This window comes from Phyllobates terribilis, unplaced genomic scaffold, assembly GCF_046119375.1.
Source record: "Phyllobates terribilis strain yellow unplaced genomic scaffold, ASM4611937v1 Scaffold_7__3_contigs__length_470593459, whole genome shotgun sequence".
Taxonomy (NCBI): domain Eukaryota; kingdom Metazoa; phylum Chordata; class Amphibia; order Anura; family Dendrobatidae; genus Phyllobates; species Phyllobates terribilis.
The window spans coordinates 198,508,247-198,532,877 of record NW_027362767.1 but is presented as its reverse complement, the minus strand read 5'-3'; the positions used below and the strand labels follow the sequence as shown (position 1 = coordinate 198,532,877).

At 47.9% G+C, this 24,631-nt stretch overlaps 1 protein-coding gene across 2 annotated transcripts in view; it reads right to left on the bottom strand.

The window, feature by feature from the left end:
• Positions 1 to 2,361: 2,361 nt before the first annotated feature.
• DNAAF6 (dynein axonemal assembly factor 6) overlaps positions 2,362 to 24,631 on the bottom strand; it is a 27,132-nt gene continuing 4,862 nt past the window's right edge. The window contains exons 1-7 of one of the 2 annotated variants that reach the window (XM_073639654.1): positions 18,490 to 18,589; positions 17,700 to 17,798; positions 16,369 to 16,441; positions 13,281 to 13,380; positions 13,114 to 13,210; positions 5,697 to 5,782; positions 2,362 to 2,585 (exon numbers count right to left, since the gene is read on the bottom strand). In XM_073639654.1, the coding sequence (XP_073495755.1) occupies positions 2,456 to 2,585; positions 5,697 to 5,782; positions 13,114 to 13,210; positions 13,281 to 13,380; positions 16,369 to 16,441; positions 17,700 to 17,798; positions 18,490 to 18,534 (630 nt within the window). In that variant the 5' untranslated portion in view covers positions 18,535 to 18,589 and the 3' untranslated portion in view covers positions 2,362 to 2,455. Of the gene's footprint in view, positions 2,586 to 5,696; positions 5,783 to 13,113; positions 13,211 to 13,280; positions 13,381 to 16,368; positions 16,442 to 17,699; positions 17,799 to 18,489; positions 18,590 to 24,631 lie in introns of those variants that run through there. The other variant, XM_073639655.1, reaches the window with a different exon arrangement.

Genomic DNA, 24,631 nt, shown 5'->3' with positions numbered 1-24,631 from the left:
GCAACTGATTTCAGCGTGTGAGCAGCGCATGACGTCACTGCCATGCTTCCCACACGCTGAGGTGAGCTGCCGGAATATTCACTGCTCCCCACGCCCGGACTATGGGCATGGAGAGCAGTGAATATTCATTCTCCTTATTAGGGCACACAGTGTCAGCCGCCGCCTCCTGCAGCGGCTCGGCGATTATGTGTGCTCAGTATTAAAGAGAATGAATATTCACTACTCCCCACGCCCATGGGAGTGGAGAACAGTGAATATTCATGCTCCACAAACACACTCGGCACCATCCACAGCCGGACTATAAGACGCACCCCCCACTATCCTTCAAAATGTTGGAGAAAAAAAAAGTGCGTCTTATACTCCGAAAAATACGGTAGAAGTAGAAGCTGCCTCTTTAACTCATTTCTATTGCTAGACCAGTCGTCTTTTTTTATATTAGGAATTAGACAAAAATTAGGTAGTTAAAAAATTTGATTTTTATTTTTAGATTGGCTTAAAATAGGGGGCAATATATAATGAAGTAAAATATTAAAATGGTGCCCACGGGATCCTGGGTTGCAGACCTCGGTGTGGGTAAGGATAGTATTCCTCTTAAAAGAAGGAAAGGGTGAAATTAGTACACTAAATAGGTTTATTAGATTTACGCAATATAAAATATGTAGAGGTGTATCAGGGGTGGATATGGGTACTGTAGCTTTTCGGAGGGTCCTATATTGCATAAACCTAATAGTGTACTAATTTCACCCTTTCCTTCTTTTTAATAGGAATACTATCCTTACCCACACCGAGGTCTACAACACCGGATCCCGTGGGCACCATGTTATTATTTTACTACATTATGTATTGTCCCCTATTTAAATCCAATCTAAAAATAAAAATGTTTAACTTCCTCTAACGTTCATTTTTGCCTATTAGACTAGCGCGAATCATCATTCCTAATATTACAATATTTTGACACCATGTGGTAATTGTCTGAATTTGCTGCAGGTCTATTGACTAGCCTACTAGCGCCACTACTTTTCCTTTAGTCGTCTTTTCTGTCTCAGCCATTGCAGATGCAGTAGAGCACAGGTTCTCCATAGATTCAGCCATTGCAGATGCAGTAGAGCACAAGTTCTCCATAGATTCAGCCATTGCAGATGCAGTAGAGCACAAGTTCTCCATAGATTCAGCCATTGCAGATGCAGTAGAGCACAAGTTCTCCATAGATTCAGCCATTGCAGATGCAGTACAGCACAGGTTCTCCATAGATTCAGCCATTGCAGATGCAGTACAGCACAAGTTCTCCATAGATTCAGCCATTGCAGATGCAGTAGAGCACAGGTTCTCCATAGATTCAGCCATTGCAGATGCAGTAGAGCACAGGTTCTCCATAGATTCAGCCATTGCAGATGCAGTAGAGCACAAGTTCTCCATAGATTCAGCCATTGCAGATGCAGTAGAGCACAAGTTCTCCATAGATTCAGCCATTGCAGATGCAGTACAGCACAGGTTCTCCATAGATTCAGCCATTGCAGATGCAGTAGAGCACAGGTTCTCCATAGATTCAGCCATTGCAGATGCAGTAGAGCACAAGTTCTCCATAGATTCAGCCATTGCAGATGCAGTACAGCACAGGTTCTCCATAGATTCAGCCATTGCAGATGCAGTAGAGCACAAGTTCTCCATAGATTCAGCCATTACAGATGCAGTAGAGCACAAGTTCTCCATAGATTCAGCCATTGCAGATGCAGTAGAGCACAAGTTCTCCATAGATTCAGCCATTGCAGATGCAGTAGAGCACAAGTTCTCCATAGATTCAGCCATTGCAGATGCAGTAGAGCACAAGTTCTCCATAGATTCAGCCATTGCAGATGCAGTAGAGCACAAGTTCTCCATAGATTCAGCCATTGCAGATGCAGTAGAGCACAGGTTCTCCATAGATTCAGCCATTGCAGATGCAGTAGAGCACAAGTTCTCCATAGATTCAGCCATTGCAGATGCAGTAGAGCACAAGTTCTCCTTAGATTCAGCCATTACAGATGCAGTAGAGCACAAGTTCTTCATAGATTCAGCCACTGCAGATGCAGTAGGGCACAATTTCTCCATAGATTCAGCCATTGCAGATGCAGTAGAGCACAAGTTCTCCATAGATTTAGCCATTGCAGAGAGAGTTGGGGAATGTGCGTGTCATCTGACTGCCAGGCTCGTTTCAATAGCGTGAAGCCGCAGACCCCAAACAAGGTGACAGGCCACCTGGCAGATGCCACAGGAGTGTTAGAAGTAGTCAGTATTTGTATTTATACTGCATTGCATTAAGTGATCATATATCCGAGGTACGCCGAGTCCACAGGACAGCAGCACAGGAACATTCAACAACAATTTTTTTTTCTACATGATTTTATTTTAATAAATATGAAAAAACACATAAGAAATAAAACGATAACAAAATGATTAACACTGGATTCGTCAAGGGTCATGAAAAATTGACAAAGTCCAAGTCTCTGACCATAGTGAGGGTCACCTCCAGAGTTTCTGTGTCCACCTTATATTGCGCTTTCCCAGTTTTTTCGTTCACTGGATGAGGAAGGTGTAATCCGAGTTTACTAAGGAAAGAAACATTATTAGAAGGTTTCTAATGAGTCTACCGATAATACTTCGTTGGTAACATGATGTGCGTATGGAGGAACATTTTTGCTACGTGGTAAGGCTCATTGAAGTGCCGATATTGACTCTTTAGGACTTTTGCTTACTATTTCATTACAATCATTCAATTTTGGCAGTGACCAGATCTCCTAACAACTGGTTGTTTTATAATAATGGGAGAAAAATTATATATAATGTAATTTTTCCTCTGGCAACAGCAGATCCATTCATATGCCTTGTCTCAGTAATGGTGGGCTTTCCTCAGGGCAGGCATGCAGTTAGAAGAATGGTGGATGTAGTTAGTAAAGTGTCACCTCTGCTACATAAGACGTGGCCCAAGTGTCCTTCATCATTACAGTGAGGCCATGAATGACCGGAGCGGCCGGACAGTTAGAGCTGCTTGCAGGTAGCAGAGATGATGTAGCCATGTGGCTGCAGTTCCCTTTGACTGTAGCACAGAAAACTTCTCCCATTCAGCTCTGCTACATCTGTACAACACACCGGTCATGTAGAGCAGCACTTACCGAGTTACGTGTCCACCCAAAGTGTGAGAATATCCAGGTGTAAAGAATTGAGGACGTTACCTAGAGTTGAAAACTTACCAGGTTTTTTTTTTTTTTTTTTTTTAAATAAATAAATTTATATACATATACACTGCTCAAAAAAATAAAGAGAACACAAACAACAGAATCTAACTCCAAGTAAATCAAACTTCTGTGAAATCAAACTGTCCACTTAGGAAGCAACACTGATTGACAATCAATTTCACATGCTGATGTGCAAATGGAACAGACAATAGATGGAAATTATTGGCAATTATCAAGACACCCTCAATAAAAGGAGTGGTTCTGCAGGTGGGGACCACAGACCACATCTCAGTACCAATGCTTTCTGGCTGATGTTTTGGTCACTTTTGAATGTTGGTTGTGCTTTCACACTCGTGGTAGCATGAGACGGACTCTACAACCCACAGAAGTTGCTCAGGTAGTGCAGCTCATCCAGGACGGCACACCAATGCGAGCTGTGGCAAGAAGGTTTGCTGTGTCTGTCAGCGTAGTGTTCAGAGGCTGGAGGCGCTATCAGGAGACAGGCCAGTACACCAGGAGATGTGGAGGGGGCCGTAGGAGGGCAACAACCCAGCAGCAGGACCGCTACCTCTGCCTTTGTGCAAGGAGGAACAGGAGGAGCACTGCCAGAGCCCTGCAAAATGACCTCCAGCAGCCACAAATGTGCATGTGTTTGCACAAACGGTTAGAAACCGACTCCATGAGGGTGGTATGAGGGCCCGACGTCCACAGATGGGGGTTGTACTCACAGCCCAACACCGTGCAGGACGCTTGGCATTTGCCACAGAACACCAGGATTGGAAAAGTCGCCACTGGCGCCCTGTGCTCTTTACAGATGAAAGCAGGTTCACACTGAGCACATGTGACAGACGTGACAGAGTCTGGAGACGCCGTGGAGAGCGATCTGCTGCCTGCAACATCCTTCAGCATGACCGGTTTGGCAGTGGGTCAGTAATGGTGTGGGGTGGCATTTCTTTGGAGGGCCACACACCCCTCCATGTGCTCGCCAGGGGTAGCCTGACTGCCATTAGGTACCGAGATGAGATCCTCAGACCCCTTGTGAGACCATATGCTGGTGCGGTTGGACCTGGGTTCCTGCTAATGCAGAACAATGCCAGACTTCATGTGGCTGGAGTGTGTCAGCAGTTCCTGCAAGATGAAGGCATAGAAGCTATGGACTGGCCCGCCCGTTCCCCAGACCTGAATCCGATTGAGCACATCTGGGACATCATGTCTCGCTCCATCCACCAACGTCACGTTGCACTACAGACTGTCTAGGAGTAGGCGGATGTTTTAGTCCAGGTCTGGGAGGAGATCCCACAGGAGACCATCCGAAACCTCATCAGGAGCATGCCCAGGCGTTGTAGGGAGGTCATACAGGCACGTGGAGGCCACACACAATACTCAGCCTCATCAGGAGCATGCCCAGGCGTTGTAGGGAGGTCATACAGGCACGTGGAGGCCACACACACACAATACTCAGCCTCATCAGGAGCATGCCCAGGCGTTGTAGGGAGGTCATACAGGCACGTGGAGGCCACACACAATACTCAGCCTCATCAGGAGCATGCCCAGGTGTTGTAGGGAGGTCATACAGGCACGTGGAGGCCACACACAATACTCAGCCTCATCAGGAGCATGCCCAGGCATTGTAGGGAGGTCATACAGGCACGTGGAGGCCACACACAATGCTCAGCCTCATCAGGAGCATGCCCAGGCGTTGTAGGGAGGTCATACAGGCACGTGGAGGCCACACACAATACTCAGCCTCATCAGGAGCATGCCCAGGCGTTGTAGGGAGGTCATACAGGCACGTGGAGGCCACACACAATGCTCAGCCTCATCAGGAGCATGCCCAGGCGTTGTAGGGAGGTCATACAGGCACGTGGAGGCCACACACAATACTCAGCCTCATCAGGAGCATGCCCAGGCATTGTAGGGAGGTCATACAGGCACGTGGAGGCCACACACAATGCTCAGCCTCATCAGGAGCATGCCCAGGCGTTGTAGGGAGGTCATACAGGCACGTGGAGGCCACACACAATACTCAGCCTCATCAGGAGCATGCCCAGGCGTTGTAGGGAGGTCATACAGGCACGTGGAGGCCACACACAATACTGAGACTCATTGTGACTTGTTTTAAGGACATTACATCAAACTTGGATCAGCCTGTAATGTGTTTTTCCACTTTAATTTTGGGGGTGACTCCAAATCCAGGCCTCCATTGGTTAATAAATGTGATTTCCATTGATGATTTTTGTGTGATTTTGTTGTCAGCACATTCAGCTTTCTACAGAACAAAGTATTCAATGAGAAGATTTCATTCATTCACATCTAGGATGTGTTATTTCAGTGCTCCCTTTATTTTTTGAGCAGTGTATATATATATATATATATATATATATATATATATATATATATATATATATATATATATATATATATATATATATATATATATATACACATACACACACACACACTTGTTGGTCTTTCATTACTTACTATTTGGGAGTACGGAGGTCTAGGAACTTCCTTGTGATGTCAAGTGACATGTCAGAGGCTCTTGTGTTAGGGAGATGGATTTTAACCTAGGATAAAGTAAGTCATCTGTGGGTTAAGAATGAAAACATAGGAGATTAGGTCATCACAACTGTATTTTGTATTCCACAACTGTTCTGACAACTCAATATATTCAGGATATCAGCACATGGAGGGCTTTTAGCACACATTGGAGCTGAGAGGGGACAGTGGCACACTGCTGCAGAATAGGGTGGTGGTAAATTAAGTACATATAATAGTAATGAAATGCAGAACATGTCACTGACTATAATACCCACAACCTGGGAGAGAGGGGGATGGGAGGAGAGAATGATCCATCTACCTATAGTGCCCTTTGTAACTTTGAGACCCTTCCTAGCTCCCCGGAAGGACACAAACAAAGCTTCATTCTTCCTCCATTGTTTGGTTACAGCCAAATATTCTACCAAAACCCGCCTAATATTTGGGTGTGAAGATTCTGCTCCTCTGAATTCTTAGGATTATAAAATAATGAAGGAGAACCATTTCCTGGGTTCTATGGACTTTGGAGGTCACTTTCGGGAGATAGGCGACTGAAGACGGAGTTACATTAAGACCAGACCCAGCCTGTGTGAACGGGTCGTTAACTGACAGTGCCTGTAAGTCGCTGACTCTGCCAGCTGACGTCAAGGCCACCAGTATTACTGTCTTCAAAATGTGAGAGTCCTGACTGTTAGCCTCCCTTTAAGCCTTTAAAAGAGTTTAGTCAGTGCTTCCAGGACCAGGTTCAGCTCCCAGGGAGACATTCTTGGGGTAGGCATCGGTCTGGATCTGTCATATGCTTTTATGAATCTCATGACCCACCTATCTGCCACTAAATTGTAACTATACAGGGCTCCTAGAGCCAACACTTGCACCTTAAGGGTACTGGTAGCCAACCCCATTTCCAATCCACCTCTGGAGAAATTCTAGTAGGGTCTTTATAGGGATTTTATCTTTCGCGGATTGTCCCGACGTCGCCTACGTTCTACCATATATTTTAGTTGTTATTGGTCTTCTGCTTTTAAGCAGAGTGGTGACTAAGTTCAAGGAAAACCCTTCTTGGATCAGCAATGACTTTTCAAACTCCAGGCCGTCAAATGCAGGCCCGACCTCTGAGGATGGAAGACTGGACCCCGCCTGAGGAGATCCGGAACATCTGGAAGGACCCATCTGATTCACACATCATTCTTATCCAAGTGAACCACTGTCTCCTGGGCCAGAATAGAGCGATTGAAATGATTCTTGCTCGAATCAACATTAATGGGGGGAAAGCGTAGGCCAGGTTGAAGTTCCAGGGAATCTTCAGCACATCCACTGCATAGGGTTCCTCCCTTGGATTCAAAGTGCAGACGTTCTTTGTTCTGCCTGTGAACAGGTCAATCTCTGGCCGTCCCCAACGGTCCACAATCTGTTGGAATACCGCCGGACTTAGCTCCCATTCTCCCTGTTTCAGGGTATTCAGACTCAAGAAATCTGCTCTTTTGTTCTCCTTTCCTTTTATGTGCAGTGCTGTGTGTTTTTCCGCAAATCGAAGGATTTCTTCTGTTACCAACATCAGAGGACGGGATCTCGTGCCCCCTCGATGGTTGATGTAGGAGACTCGTGCGGTGGTCCTACATGATATGAACATGACGCCCTTGCAAGTGGGAAAGGAGTTTCATTACTGCATTTTTCACGGCTAACAAATCCTTCAAATTTGAATACCACCTTTTTTCGGTCGCCGACCAGAGTCCCTGGATTACACAATCTCTGACATCTCCCATCCATCTGAGTTTGCGTCTGTCGTAATTATATCTTTGATCTGATAAGACCAAGGGGTTTCCTGCAACAGCTTCACTAACTGCTGCCACCATGTGATGGAAATGTCTACTGGGAAAGCGTCATTTTCCCCTCTAAATGTCCTCCGAGTCGTTTTTCTGCTGCTAGGATGTCCTGCTGCAAATGTCTGGAGTGTATTTGAGCCCATTGTACTGCTGGGATACAAGAAGTCATTGTCCCTAGTAGAGACATTGCATTGCCTTCCTTAGGGTCATAGCAGGCGTTGTGACTGCTGCTGAAACTTAGGTCACAATCTTGACTTCTACCAGAAGGAAAAAAAGACAAGTCTGATCCTTTGAGTTTAAGGTAAGACCCAAGAAAGACTGAACGCTGCGGCTCCAGTATCCATCCTAGTTTGATCAGACTGGTTGACTTCTGTCTACTGGTGATTACAGTGTTCTACTGACCTGTGTACCACCAGAAAACCGTCCAAGTACGGGATTACGAGTGTATCCCATTCTCGAAGGTGCACCTTGACTTCCAGAATGATCTTCGTAAAGATCCTTGGGGCCATAGACAGGACAGAGTAGAGATGTATTGAAAATGCCTGACTTGCTTGTGGATATATATGGCCACTCTCAGCAATTGTTGATCCTACATATGGATTGGGACGTGGTAATAGGCGTCCTTCAGGTCCAGCACACTCATAACATCCTGCAAACGGCATATTTATGGCCGATTTTATAGATTCCATCTTGAAGGGTCTGTAAACCAGGTATTTGTTCAGCCCCTTCAGGTTGACTATGGTTATTATTTTATTATTATTATTATAGCGCCATTTATTGCATGGTGCTTTACATGTGAAAAAGGGGTATAATACAAGAACAATTACAATAATCTTGAACACAATGTGACAGCGACTGGTACAGGAGGAGCGAGGTCCCTGCCCGCGAGGGCTCACAATCTACAAGGGATGGGTGAGGATACAGTAGATGAGGATAGAGCTGGTCGTGCAGCGGTATGGTGGAGCGAGGGTTACTGCAGGTTGTAGGCTTGTCGGAAGAGGTGGGTCTTCAGGTTCCTTTTGAAGGTTTCCACGGTCGGCGAGAGTCTGATGTGTTGGGGTAGAGAGTTGTAGAGTAGGGGGGGAAGCACGGGAGAAATCTTGTATGCGATTGTGGGAGGAGGAGATAAGAGGGGAGCAGAGAAGGAGACCTTGTGAGGATCGGAGGTTGCCTGCGGGTATGTAACGGGAGACTAGGTCAGAGATATATGGAGGAGACAGGTTGTGGTTGGCTTTGTATGTCATGGTTAGGGTTTTGAACTGGAGTCTGTGAGCAATGGGGAGCCAGTGAAGAGATTGACAGAGAGGAGAGGCCGGGGAATAGCGGGGGGACAGGTTGATTAGTTGAGCTGCAGAGTTTAGGATAGATTGGAGGGGTGCGAGAGTGTTAGAGGAGAGGCCACAGAGCAGGAGGTTGCAGTAGTCAAGGCCGGAGATGATGAGGGTGTGCACTAGGGTTTTTGCAGATTCATGGCTGAGGAATGTGCGGATCCGGGAGATGTTTTTGAGTTGGAGTCGGCAGGAAGTGGAAAGGGCTTGGATATGTGGTGTGAAGGAGAGATCAGAGTCCAGGGTTACCCCAAGGCAGCGAGCTTGAGGGACTGGGGAGAGTGGGCAGCCATTGACGTTGATAGATAGGTCAGTTGGAGGGGTTGAATGAGATGGCGGAAAGATGATGAATTCTGTTTTGTCCATGTTAAATTTTAGAAATCTAGCAGAGAAGAAGGATGAAATAGCAGACAGACATTGTGGGATTTTGGTTAGTAAGGAGGTGATATCGGATCCAGAGAGGTAGATCTGTGTGTCATCAACATAGAGGTGATACTGAAAGCCTTGAGACTGTATATGAGCTGTCCCAGGCCGAGGGTGTAGATGGAGAAGAGCAGGGGTCCTAGAACTGAACCTTGGGGGACACCAACAGATGGGGGGTGAGATGAGGAGGTGGTCTGTGAGTGGGAGACGGTGAATGCCCAGTCTGCTGGGTATGAGGAGTTCCAGGATAGGGCCAAGTCTGTGATGCCGATAGATGAGAGAGTCTGCAGTAAGAGGGAATGGTCCACTGTGTCTAAGGCAGAGGACAGGTCTAGGAGGAGGAGGACAGAGTAGTGTCGCTTAGATTTGGCAGTTAGTAGGTCATTGGTGACTTTAGTCAGTGCAGTTTCAGTAGAACGGTGCGGTCGGAAACCAGATTGTAAGCGGTCGAAGAGGGAGCAGGAGGCGAGGTGGGAGGACAGCTCAGAATGGACGTGTTGTTCCAGTAGTTTTGAGGCACAGGGGAGAAGTGATATGGGGCGATAGCTAGACACAGAGGATGGGTCAAGGGAGGGCTTTTTGAGGATGGGTGAAGGTGGTTCTGAAGGTATCATATATTTTTTTTAATTACAAATAAGGGAGAATGAAATCCCCTTCACCGGTATTTCCGTCAGAACTTGTTTTTCTAGTTTTAATACTTCCTTTTCTAGGGCTGCTTGTTCCCTAAGATCCCTGGGAGATGAAATCCTGAACGTTTGCCGAAGGACAGATCTGAACTCCAGTTCAAGTCCTGATTTCATTATCCCCAGAATCCATGAGCTGGATGTAATTTTCTCCCAGGCAGGCAGTGGGACAGTCTTTCTCCTACCTGGGGAAGCCTGTCACTTAGAGGTTTTCCTATTCTCAGAGGAAGGACCTCTGAACATGAAGCCTACTCTTTTTGGCTTCCTGTCCTTCCATTTCCCCTGTTCTCTGGAGAGCTTGTTCCTGTTATACCTCCTTTTATGAAAGGATTTCTTGTACTGTGGTATGGATGCACTGGGAAACCCTTTCTTTTTATCTGCCTCTTTGTCCAGTATGTCATCCAGTGCTCGTCCGAAGAGGAATTCTCTTTCACATGGGACTGGACATCTCTCGGCCAGCTCTTGACCCACAGTGCTCTGCGGGCAGCATTTGATAAATTCACTCACCTGGCTGCCGATCTCACCGAATATGCAAGGAAGGCAGCAGCTCCTTGCATTGGTGGGAGATTCCTAGGGATAGGATCCTAGCCAATGTCATCTTGTATCTGATCCTCTAGTTGTTGCAACCAGATCATCACTGACCTGGCTGTGCAAGTGGCCGCAACTGCTGGCTTTAATGCTCCCGCTGAGGACTCCCATGTCTGAAAGCTCTTCTAGACAAGAAAGCAGTAATTTATCTGAAACAGAGTGCCCAGATACTCGTACAACAGGGTGGATCTTTTAGATGATTTTGCCACTGCCATGTCAATCTTAGAGGTTTTATCCCACCTAGCCGTTTCCGCTTCAACAAATGGGTACCTCCTCTTTGATGATGAGGATAATGGTAGCTGCCCTTTTCTTTCAAGTCTTCTCCATTCATGAACATTTTAATTTTTACATTGATGGGGAATGTGTGCCTCTTGATCTAACACCCCGAACACGATATCCTGATGGTTGTTCTGATGGATTTAATTTGTCCGTTTCCTCAGCCAGAAAACACGGTCTACCACCTGTATCACTCTCCGAAGAAGAGGCAGAAGAGGAGTTAGATTCCTCTCCATTTCCTAATATTAATGACTCTGAATCAGTTGTCTGAATACAACCAGTGCACAGACTTTTGGTATATGTGCTGGGTAGATTATCCCTGCACATTTTTTGTTTTTCTGTTTGGCTACAATTCATGGCCCTTGTCTAGTAAACAATACACAGAGAGGGACTTGTTTAACATGGTGAACTTTCACGAAGATCACTCACCACTCTGATGTTCATCTAGGGTACCTGAGATAAAGGCTGGATGGGTTCACATGATGTTTCTCTCCTGGAGGTGGTGGACTCCCGACCTGTCCTGTTCCTGACTGGTCTTGCTGTCGCTTGTTGGACTGCCACTGCTGCATTCCTGATGGTGGCACTGCTGCAGCTGTTGTGGTGATTGCTGCTCCTGATCCAAGTTTATGTGGATGAAGATGTGCAGGCACCGACACTTTATGATCGGCCCTCCATTTTATGCCTGAGGGATGTCACTCCACCTTCTGTCCAGTCCTCCCCTGGATATGCAGGTCAGACATCTTTCGGGCGCGCTGTGCACAGGCAGGCCCAGCTGGCCCTGCGCAGACCCGGAACGCCACTCATCTTACGTCACGCAGGACAATTCCTGACACGTGCCCTGCACAGACCCGGACAGCCATGGCTTCCCAGTGTGCTTCGTTATTGGGCACGCCGGATATGGACACCAGTGCACCCACATGTGTGCAGCCCCATGCACTTCCGCTGAGGCTGCCCACACCCCCTATCCGCACAGACCCAGCGTCATGTCCCGGCACGCTTACTCCGGGCATGCAGGCAGACCCCAAATACGCAGATCTGGGACGCGTGTCGGCAGGGAACATTAGAGGGCCCCGCCTGCATGCCGCTGCACCACCGACCTCCTGGCCAGTAGTGCTTCTCCAGCCCAGAAGGAATCCATGTCCATGGACACCTTCCAGCCTGGGTAAGCTCCTAGTTGTACTGCTCTTCAGAGGTTCCCTCCAAGGACAGGAAACCAAACGATGAGGAGAGGTACGGCCCTTTTATATCAGTAGGTTTCCTGTCCTTGATGGGTGGATACCCTCTCAGGTGGTGCTGTCAAGGGAGAGTGGGGGGGGGGTCCAATTGTGATCCAGAAAAGTAGGAAGAGTTTCATGCGATTACAATGAAATTTTTCTTAACTAGCATCCATATAACATCTGAATGACATGCATATGCAATGAGTTTTTAACAGTCTTTTACATACTGTAATTCTCTGCATAATTTAAATCTAGTTTACAAACTAATAAACCAATCTTATATACAGATAGAAAGAGGTCTGAGACACATGATTAGTGCCATGAAGTTTATTATACAGGTATTTAGCTAATAAATATGATGTGAGGTCCCCTCTAATTTTAAATAACAGCCAAGGGAAAGCAGACAGCTGTGTGCTCATTCTGCTGGGAAGGGCCCAATAACCATGGAGCTTCCCAGCCCGTTAATATCAGCCCCCAGCTGTCTGCTTTCCCTCAGCTGATTAAAAATATGGGGGGACCTCACGCCATTTTTTATAATTTATTTAATAGATAAAATAAGGCTAAACACCCTTTAGTGCCATATGTACTAAAGGGTGCAAGCATATTATATGTAGGGGGCTTGTGACATGCGATTTTTTCTCTCGCACCCGCTGACTTGCATTGGTGAGTGCAATCTGATTCTCGCAGCGAATCGCAGCATGCTGTAATTTTTTTCCCCCAGTCTAATCTGGGAGGGAGTGGGACCCTCACAGATCAGCACTGAATATTGAATATCATTGGTCAGAGAGCTATGCGATGTTTTCTTGCATTGTGCCTCTCCGTGTTATACGCCAGTGCGAGCAAGGCCTTATATTGTTTATATACTATGTCTGGCATAGGTTCATACAACGATTTCCCCTAATTCACTTAAAGGGGACATCAAAACTCCAGCACACTGTTGTATTTTTCCTGAAATAAAGGTACAGTTATGTAAAAAAAAAGCCATTAGGTAGAGCCCAAGCACACTGTTAGGAGCCGCTTACCACAAGATCCTCGCAGCAGGCTGTGGATGGGTTTTTTCGACTCAGGCCCATAAAGAGATCTTCACTTCCAACTCTCTGCTTAAAATGCATCTCGTATCTGAAGAAGAGAGATTTCTTTATTCATGCACTGCCAGCCCAGTATATTTATCTATGTAATGGCACTGTACTTGGGCTGTTTTCTCGGGTCCAAAGAGTCATCAAATTCCGATCCATCGGGAACTTCAGAGACGCTCCATATCTCCTTACTGCTTCTGTCTCCTTGAAATGCTAGAAGGGAGGAGCGCGGATCAGGGTGAATGACAAAATGCAAACGTCTCCAAATGGATATTAAAATAGAAGTCTTTAAAGGCAATTAGTACAGGACTAAAGCTTAGAAAATGCAAGAAAAAAAAACTAAATTAGAAAGACAAGTGTAAGGAATATTTTGAATGCTACAAAGTGCCTGATGTATAGTGACCAACATCTAAGGAGAAAAAGGGAGGAAAAGTGCAACTGAGGCCACGGCCCCACTATCAGTATTTGGTCAGTATTCGGTCAGTATTTTTTCTCAGGAGTGGGAGACAAAACCAGGTGAGGAACAATCAGAGAAAAGGTCTAATAGAAACAAGTCACCAATTCTGCATTTATCACCCTCTCCTGGTTTTGTCTCCAACTCCTGAGAAAAAATACTGACCGAATACTGACCAAATACTGATAGTGGGGCCGTGGAATAATACAAACATCCACATGTTGTAGCTGACAAAATGCAGCCATGGGTATGTGAACACTATTTTTTTTCTTTGCAACTGTGTCTTTACCCCACTCTTCCGAAGAGAAAGATGCTCGAAATATGTTCGTTTTACTTTTAGGCTATGTGCACACGAAGCGATTTTAATGTGTTTTCGCGGTGTATTTTCATTGTGAAAACGCATTAAAATAGCTTGTAATAGGTCTGCCATTTACTGCAATGCAAATCCTCATGTGCTGTGCACATCATGCGGAAATCTCCGCTGCAAATTCGCATTGCGGTAAAACTCGCAGCAAGACCGATTCTAGTGCGAAATCGCCGCCATTGACTTGCATTGGATCGCATAAGATGACTACATGTAGGCATGTGATTAATGCGCGGATGGTACCCGGGTCTGGAGAAGAGGAGACTCTCCTCCATAGTACCTGTAAGTAAGAAAAGAATTATTAGGCTATGTGCCCACGATGCAGAAATGCTCCGGATTTTTCCTGAGCGTTTCTACATCTCCCTGGCAGAAAAAACGCATGCGGATTGTGCATGAAGATTGTGCATGAAGATTGTGCATGAAGATTGTGCATGAAGATTGTGCATGAAGATTGTGCATGAAGATTGTGCATGAAGATTGTGCATGAAGATTGTGCATGAAGATTGTGCATGAAGATTGTGCATGAAGATTGTGCATGAAGATTGTGCATGAAGATTGTGCATGAAGATTGTGCATGAAGATTGTGCATGAAGATTGTGCATGAAGATTGTGCATGAAGATTGTGCATGAAGATTGTGCATGAAGATTGTGCATGAAGATTGTGCATGAAGATTGTGCATGAAGATTGTGCATGAAGATTGTGCATGAAGATTGTGCATGAAGATTGTGCATGAAGATTGTGCATGAAGATTGTGCATGAAGATTGTGCATGAAGATTGTGCATGAAGATTGTGCATGCGGCTTGTGCATGCGGCTTGTGCATGAAGATTGTGCATGCGGCTTGTGCATGAAGATTGTGCATGCGGCTTGTGCATGAAGATTGTGCATGCGGCTTGTGCATGCGTTTTTCCTCCCAGGGACATGCGGATGTGAAGCGTTCTTCACATGCATTTCTTCATGTGGGTTGACAAGTGCTTTCCAGGCGATTTTAGCATCACCTGGAAAGTGCCTGACAACTTGGTCACACTATATAAATCCATGCAACCGGAATGGAGAGATATATATATATTAGTGTGACCCCCAAAGAATCTATGCTTACCTTCCAATGGCCCTTGCAGTCTTGCTTCACTCCGTCCTGACTGCCGGCAGATCGCGGTAAAATATAAATGTTATATTTACCTTCTGATGGCCCGCGGTGCGCTCGTCCTCCCATGCCGGCAGATCGCGGTGGACTGAAGGACCTGCTCTAACGTCATAGTCATGTGACGGGTCACGCGACGCTGACGTCAGCAGGTCCTTCAGTGTACCGCAATCTGCTGGCAGCCAGGACGGAGAGAAGCAAGACTCCGGGGGCCATCAGAAGGTAAGTATAGATTTATTTTTAACAATTCTTTTACGGTCACACTATATAAATCCATGCTGGTTGCTGGTTGCATGGATTTATATAGTGTGACCAAGTTGTCAAGCACTTTCCAAGTGATGCTAAAATCTCTTGGAAAGCGCTTGTCAACCAGCATGAAGAAATGCATGTGAAGAACGCTTCACATCCGCATGTTCCTGGCAGGAAAAACGCATGTACAATCCGCATGTACAATCCGCATGCGTTTTTTCTGCCAGGGAGATGCAGAAACACTCAGTAAAAAATCCAGAGCATTTCTGCATCGTGGGCACATAGCAAATTAAAAAATAACCTTATACTCACCTTCTGATGGCCCCCGCTCTGCTCCCGGCGTCGCTGCTGGCTCTGTGGCAGGTACCGGTAATGTAAAAGGACCTTCCATGACATCAGCGGTCGCGTGACAGGTCACATAACCGCTGACGTCATGGAAGGTCCTTTTACGTTACCGGTACATGCCACAGAGCCAGCAGTGACGCCGGGAGCAGAGCGGGGGCCATCAGAAGGTGAGTATAAGGTTATTTTTTAATTTTTTATGTTCTGAATCTTTTTTTTTTTAACATTAGGTTGGTCACACAATATAAATCCATGCCAGTTGCATGGATTTATATTGTGTGACCAACTTTCAAGCACTTTTCCAAATGAAGCTAAAATCACTTGGAAAAGCGCTTGACAAAAGCATGCGAAATCACATGCCAAAAACGCTTGACAACCGCTTGTCCCTGGCAGGAAAAACGCATGTACAATCCGCATGCGTTTTTTTCTGCCAGGGAGATGCAGAAACGCTCAGGAAAAATCCGGAGCATTTCTGCATCGTAGGCACATAGCTTTAAACTCGTCACGGTTTACAAATCCTGACATGGTTAAGAGTAAACCCACCCTCCCCTTCCACCTGAGAACACGTCGTGGACATCTACCCTTAGGTAAAGGAGTCACGTTGTAATTCATCCAGATTCCAGCCCCTTTGCAGAGATCACAAGCACTTACAAGTGGTAACTTTTTTTTCGGGCTCTAAGGGTCCAATATTTCCTGGATTCATCACAGAGGACACAGAAAGGCTCTGATTGGGAAAAGCAATAGGAAACAAGTAAAAAAAAAAACAGGCATGTGACCAACAATGCGAGTACAAGGAAGCAAACTGTTTATTCTAACTCCTGAATCCTTCTTTATTGTAAGGATTGTTCACTTATTTTTAATTGGTCACAAGCCTAGATCAGCGAATTAATAAGCTATTCCTCTTCTTGGCCGTCAGTCGTGACATTAAAGAGTTCTTTTTCCAAACCATGAAGAATGACAAAATGGAGTAAGGGAAGATTTTGCACGTAATGGAGGCCATGGGCTGTGAATTTTATTACGTGCTTTTCCACTGAAGTTTGTTGAGGAGTCAAAGTACAGGCAAACTGTATTAGTAGACGTTTGTGATTTCTGATACAACTCATTAGCATCCAATACAGTGTTTAACACGCCCAAAGGTAATCCGCCATCTGCACCAGCGAGACGACTATGACACAATGGGTTATTTATCCAGTGGCTTTAGACCGTACTGATCAATATGCCACAGTATTTGCCACCATGAAAAATAAATAAAAGTGGGCATAAGTTTTTAAAACTCCCCTTCGCTTTGCTAGAACTGTAAAATGCTGTGCTTGATGCAGTGATATTATACAGCGTCAAACACTGATTGTGGGCACACGGTCCAAGGGATTGTCTTAGGAAAATCTGGGCTCCTGGGCAGTTTATTATATAAAAAAATTGATTAAAGATTTTCTGAGAGGATACAAGTTACATCCTCAGACTTGGTGATGCAATCGGATTGGTGGCAGGCCAACACCCGGACTCCCCAGTGATCAGCGGTCATTAGTGTCGGCAGGATGTGACCAGACCAGGATGTGCCAAGAACTGCAGCTCGGGTCACCGCTTACATCCAGGGCAGAGGACCCCCCCATTAGACTTATGTCAGGCCCCTTCACATGTCCGTGCTTCCGGTATGTGTGGTGTCCGTTTTGCTTTTCCCCCGCAGATAATACATGGGCCCATTATAACCAATGGGGCCCCCACATGTCTGCTTACCGGCAGCACGGATGACCACGGCCAATGCAAGTCTAGGGATCCAAGAAAAACACGGCTGGCGTCAGACAGTGTGTGCCGTCTGCGATTAACATTGCCAAGTGCAGGAGACGCCTCGTCAATTCTTTAGCTATAGTGGAAAAACACTAATGGCACCGACACTGGTTGTAGAGGACGTGAAGGCGCCCCAGGCTGCAACACCTGTACTTTAACAATGTTTATGGCTTTTTTGTTAATCACTCGTCACTTACTTCATTTTCATCGTCAGAATTGTTCAGCAGCTCACACAAAGCCTCGATAGATAATGGAGAGGAGAAGTCGACACGATGCGGATCCATAACTAAAATAACCTAGAGGGATAAAAAGATATAAAATAAAGCCCCTCATCTGCAATGAAGGCAGTGTGCACACTGAGGAGATGGGTGCAGAAGTCTTTGCATCTCTTGGCAGGAAACACACCCGTTTTTTGCTCTGTGTTTTTGACTGAAGTCAATGATGAAAAAACACATAGAACTGACGCTGCAGATTATTTTCTGCACCAGATCTGCAACGTGTGCACACCGCCTCTCTGGTGGGTCCCATCATCCACGCAGCACTTGGGGTCTCACCAACACCCAGTGGGCAGCACATAATGATTCGCTGCTCCTAAACGCAGATTACGGTTGATGGGGGACTGGCTTTCTTTTGTTACCCTTCTAACAAGGCCATGTTCACACGTTGCATTTATTCAAACGTTCAGCTGCGTTTTACAGTACCAGCAAAGTCAGTGACATTTCACAAATCTCCTGCACACAGCTCGGTTTTTGTCCTCTGGATTTTGTGTAAAGCCTTGGGTTTTGTGAAATGTAGCACGTCACTTCTTTCAGCATTTTTCCCCCCATTGAAAGCAATGAGTGGTGGAAAAAAAAGCACAGGGATCAGGTTCTGCTGCCAAAATCTGAGGAAGTTGAATCAGGTTATTTTTTTGGGCACTAAACCTCATCAGCATGCACGAGACCGCAGTCGAATCAAAGGAAAAGACGGATTTTGGTAAGACCTTACCTGTAAAATCCTTTTCAGCGAGGGAAGGAAGGGAGACACAGTCATTACTAGTGGGCAGGCGGAGCCCACATAGGATAGAACACCGCAGATTAAAAAAGAGTGTTGTCCGGCCCCTCCAGCTTGGGCTCCTCCTACTCCAGCTCTCCAGTCCGTACACAAGCTAAGGAAGAGCAAATATCACCAGCGGAGCAACATAACCCCTTCTGAAGAACTTCAGAGAAAAAACAAGAGACAGGTTATGCATATAACAGAAAAACCACACAGTCCCAGGTACTACTCACTGGACCTGACCACGCGATGAGCTGGCAATGCTGGAACAGAGCCTTAGCGCGTCGACCTCAGCCCAGATAATCGCTATCAGAGAAGGGTCACGCTGCATCTGAAAACACAACAACACACTTCTGCCATGGGAGGGAGCTGTGTCTCCCTTCCTTCCCTCGCTGAAAAGGATTTTACAGGTAAGGTCTTACCAAAATCCGTCTTTCAGCAGCAGATGGAAGGAAGGGAGACACAGTCATTACTAGTGGGACGTCCCAAAGCAGTCCAAAAATTAAGGGTGGGAAAAAAACCAACAGAGGCAGAATCCCAACAACCTAGAAAAATGCGCAACTAGCGCTAAATACAAGTTAACGATAACTTAAACTACAGCCGCCTGCAGGACCCTACGTCCTAAGGCTGCATCAGCGGAAGCACTGACGTCCACCTTATAAAACTTTGTAAAAGTGTGGACGGAGCGCCAGGTAGCCGCCAGGCAGAGTTGAGCTGCCGAGGCCCCTTGATGAAAAGCCCACGATGAACCCACAGCTCTTGTGGAGTGAGCTCGAATCTTAATTGGACAAGATTCGCCCTTGAGTCGGTAAGCCTCTAAAATGGCCGACCGAATCCATCGAGCTATAGTGTCCTTGGAAGCTCGTTGACCACGCCGACGACCTGCTGGAATCACAAACAGAGAGTCCGATTTCCGAAAACCTTGAGTAATAGACAAATAGAACTTCAAAGCCCGCACTAAATCCAATGAGTGCAAGGCCCGTTCCTTCGCATTCCTCGGTTCCGGACAGAGCGAGGGCAACACAATATCCTGGTTAACATGAAATTGTGACACCATCTTAGGTAGAAAGTCGCCCCGTGTGCGAAGCACCACACGATCCGGGAGAAACTCCAGAAAAGGAGGCGAGCAAGAAAGAGCCGCCAGTTCAGAAACCCTTCTCAAAGAGGTGACTGCCACTAAAAAGGCAACCTTCCAAGAAAGCAAAGAAAGGCTAACGGAGTCCATAGGCTCAAAAGGCCCATGTTGAAGAGCCTCCAAGACCAGATTGAGCCGCCAAGGGGACACAAGCGCCTTCCGCGGCGGAAACTGACGGGTTACCCCGCGAAAAAAGGAACGAACGTCCCTACGCGAGGCGATAGCCTTCCGAAACAGCAAGGACAAAGCAGAAACCTGACCCCTCAGAGTGCTAACTGCCAAACCCTTGTCCAGGCCATACTGCAAAAAGGCCAACAAATTGGGAATGGAAAAAATCCTCGGGTTCCTTGAAGAACCCGAACACCATGAAAAGAAGGCCTCCCAAGTCTTGTGATAGATCCTAGTAGTGGCAGGACCCCTGGCAGCTCGCAAAGTGGCAATGACTTCGGCTGAAAAACCTTGACGAGTCAAGATTTCGGTCTCAAGAGCCACGCCGTCAAACGCAGAGACTTCAGGTCCGGATGACGAACGGGCCCTTGGGTTAACAGGTCCGGGCGAAGAGGGAGAGGAAGTGGAGGCGCAGCCAGAAGCGACACCAGCGTCGAGAACCACGTCCTCCTTGGCCAGTCTGGGGCTACTAACATAGCCGGGACTCTTTCCAGTCTGATCCGACGCAACACCAGAGGAAGTAAGGATATCGGCGGGAACACATAGATTAGCTCGAATTGGTCCCACGGAGCCACCAGAGCATCCACCGCCACAGCCTTCGGGTCCTTGTACCTGGACATGAACGTCGGTAACTTGGTGTTGAACCTTGATGCCATCAAATCCACTTGAGGAGTTCCCCAACGGGAGCACAGCTGTGCAAAAATTTCTGGGTGAAGACTCCATTCTCCGGGATCCACCTTCTCGCGACTGAGGAAGTCCGCCGTGATATTCTGAACTCCCGGAATGTGAATCGCAGAGATGGCTGGCACCTTGGCCTCGGCCCATACCAGGATCCGAGACACTTCCATCATGAGCCTGGAGCTCCTCGTTCCACCTTGATGGTTGATATACGCGACCGCCGTCGCGTTGTCTGTCTGCACTCGGACTGGCAGACCGCTTAAAGGAACCGTCCAGTGTTGGAGGCAAAGGAAAATCGCCCTCAATTCCAGGATGTTGATCGGCAGGACAGACTCTTCCGACGACCAAACTCCCTGAATCCAGAGATCGTTCCAGACACCCCCCCAGCCTGACAGGCTGGCATCGGTGGTTATGACCGACCACCTCGGAAGGAGGAAGGACTTCCCCAGGGATAACGCTTCCGGACGTAACCACCATTCTAGAGACTCTCGCACCCTGTGGGAGATGATGACACTGCGATCCAGCGAAGCCTGTGATCGATCCCAACGGTTCAGAATGAGCATTTGGAGAGTCCTGGAATGAAATTGGGCAAACGGAAGTGCCTCCATTGACGCCACCATCAAACCCAAAAGGCGCATACACCTTCGAAGGGACATTGCTGTCGAAGACTTCATAACCTGTACATGTCGAAGAAGACTTGCTTGCTTGTCTGGAGGCAGGGACACCACTGCTCGTACCGTGTCGAAATGCATCCCCAAAAACAGGATTGACTGCGACGGTTCCAGAGACGACTTCTTCCAATTGACCAGCCACCCGAAGTCCTCCAGGAGCTGAAGGGATAAATTGCGATCCGTCACCGCCTCCTCCTTTGAGGACGCCACAATCAAAAGGTCGTCTAGGTAGGGAAGAACCGTAACCCCCTGTCTTCGAAGGATCGCCATGAGAGGTGCCAGAATTTTTGTAAAAACTCTGGGCGCCGAGGCCAACCCGAATGGTAGGGCCACAAACTGGAAATGGTCCTGACCTATGGCAAAACGAAGGAAGCGTTGGTGGGCCCTTCCGACGGGAACATGCAAATAAGCGTCGCGAATGTCGATTGACACCAAAAAGTCGTTCTGCGACAGGGCCGCCACAACCGAGCGAAGCGACTCCATGCGGAATTTCCGGGTGCGGACATGCCGATTCAATCTTTTGAGATCCAGAATGGGGCGAAATTTGTCCTCCTTTTTGGGGACCACAAAGAGGTTTGAATAAAACCCTCTTCCCCGATCCTCCGGCGGAACCGGTACCACCACACCCTTCAGCAGAAGGGAATCGACCTCCTGCCGTAGAGCGGCAACTAGCTCGGGCTCTGACGGAATGCGAGATCGGCAAAACCTGTCCGGGGGTCGAGAAAGAAACTCTATGAAGTAGCCTGCTGACACAACCCGCGTCACCCAGGCGTCCGAAACGCGGGACGCCCAAGTCGATTCGAATTGGAGCAGGCGACCCCCCACTCGAGAGCCCTCGAGTGAAAACCTGGCGTCAATCCGCCTTAGCGGGCTTTTTGTCAGCTTCCCGCTTGTCTTGACGGAAGCTCTGTTTCCAGGGAGTGCGGGATTTCTGAGAAGCCTTTTTTCCTGAAAAAGAGGGACGACCCGATCCCCAAGAGGGCTGACCGGACCGTCCCCTGGACCGAAAGGGCCGCCGACTACTACCGGCACTAGGCCTGCCCGACGCAGAAGCCACAGTTCTTCGCTGTGGTAAGGCCGCTTCTTTTGCCTTTGCCTTGACAATCAGCTCTGTGAGGTCAGATCCAAATAACTGACCACCCTTGTAAGCTAAAGATAGCAAACCTTGCTTGGAAACCGCGTCCCCGGTCCACTGTCTGAGCCACAGTGCTCTTCTGACTGTGACCGCCGAGGATTGCGCCCTGGACAGCAGTGACGCGGTATCCAAACCTGCATCACTGCCATATCGGGCCGCATCCTCCAACAACTTGAAAAGCCCATCTACCTCGGATAGCGGGGATCCATCCTGCCACGCCGTCCGTAGACGGTCCAACCAGCTTAGGGAAGCTTTACAAGCACACATGGATCCTAGCACCGCTCTGAATCCATGACCCGCGGCCTCGTAGATGGATTTCGCCGACATCTCCGTTTTTCTGTCCAGCGGATCCTGCAGACTCGCCTTCCCTTTAACAGGCAGTAATGAGGATTTGCTAAGCTGGGATAAAGGGACATCCACTTCAGGAGAAGGAATCCAATTATCAATCAACTCCGTGGAACACGGATACAGTGCCTCAAAAAACCGTGTTCCCTGAAAACGTTTATCTGGACACAGGCGTTCCTTCTCCACTGCCCCATCAAGCTCATCCAGAGATGGTAATGCCAAGCGCGACCTATGCGACTCCTGAAACATCCGGGCCGACTTACCAGGACGTCTAGTTACCTCCTCCGGAAACTGTAACGCCTCCCTCATGGCTCCAATAAAAGCCTCTGCACGGCCCAAAAAAAGAGGCAGAGTGCCCCTGCCGATCCTCCTTATCCGAATCGGACATCTCCCCATCTGAGCTTGAAGGGGAACCCTCCATAACAGAGATCTCCGAGTCGCTGCGCGGGGAGGGCAGTACCGGCCTGTGGCGCTTCCTGCCATGAGAGGATCTAGCTGACACCCAATAACCTAGAAGGTCAGACAGGCCATCAATAGAACGAGTGAGGGCCTCCATTTTGACCACTGCCCCATCACCGAAACCCCCGACCGCTGCGCCCGTCGAGGACTCCTGCGTGTCAGACACGCGAGACTGATCCTGTAGCGGACCTGGGAGACGGTCCGCACCTCCTGGACCCTGATCTGACATGCCCTCACACAGCATATGGCAGGTTAAACCTGTCAGTAAGTAGGACAGTGTGGTTTCTTAAAAGAAAGCTGAAGGGTTAAAGCTCTTAAAGAGAGAGCTACCCCAGCTGACCCCCAATTAAGGGATAACCGCCTAATAAGGGGTTAATGTCGCAGACTCCCCACAACCTCTGTGAAAAGAAAAGGATGTGCGAGCCCCAGACAAAAAAGGAACCTCTATATGAGGTAATAGCTGCAGGACAGCACAGTCTGCCACCTTATTGTGCCTCAAAAAGGTGCCCTGCGCTGAGGGGGTGAGGGGTTAAGCTTCTGCCCTGACAGGCAGAAGCGACTCACCCAGCTGGCCGCGGTGCAGTGTTCCTTCGGTCTGTCGGGAGGAGAGGAGAGTGAGGAGCCCGATGGAAGCCGTTCAGTAATGGCCGCCGCGCTGTGAGGAGAGAGAAGCCGGAAGAAGAGGGGCAGGAGAAAGCGCGCGCGCTCAGAGCGCTTCCTGCCCGCGAAAGACCGGGAAGGCGCGAAGCCACGCCCCCCGCCGGCTTCAAAAAAGCGCGCGCGCCAGAATACATGTAGCAGCGGCTGCCGCAGCAGCCGCTGAAGCACTCAAAACACATTAACATGCTGAGTACTCACCCAGCTGAGCGCCACAGGGACCCCCAGGGATTTGTGGCGCTGTGCCCAAGCTTCCCCCCAGGGCGGAGAACGCAGTGACCCCAGATGCGCGGTTTGCGTCCCCGCCAGGGAAGCATCCCTCATCCCCCGGGGCCGGCAGGGTTCTGCAGGGACCTCTCTCAAAGGGTAATGCAGATCCGCCAAGGGAGGGGTGGGGGTCCAGCAGCGCTGAGACCCCTGAGACCTCAAGACCACGGGGGTCCAAGTCTCTGTCCGATAAAAATAAAAAAAATTTCTGAGGAGCTGCTTCCAGCAGCGACCATCCTCTGTGACCTCAAATTTTAGACTGGAGAGCTGGAGTAGGAGGAGCCCAAGCTGGAGGGGCCGGACAACACTCTTTTTTAATCTGCGGTGTTCTATCCTATGTGGGCTCCGCCTACCCACTAGTAATGACTGTGTCTCCCTTCCTTCCATCTGCTGCTGAAACCTGCTTTTTTGAGACAGTAACTGCCAAGAGAGCAGGTTTTAATGCAGAAAAAAATAAATGCAGCAAAAATGCAACATGTGAACATAACCTAATATGATAAATAAGCCAACTCACATAAAGCTAATGAAGAACATGAACACAGTGCACACAGCGCTGCAGAGCGAGCGCCTCCATGGTGC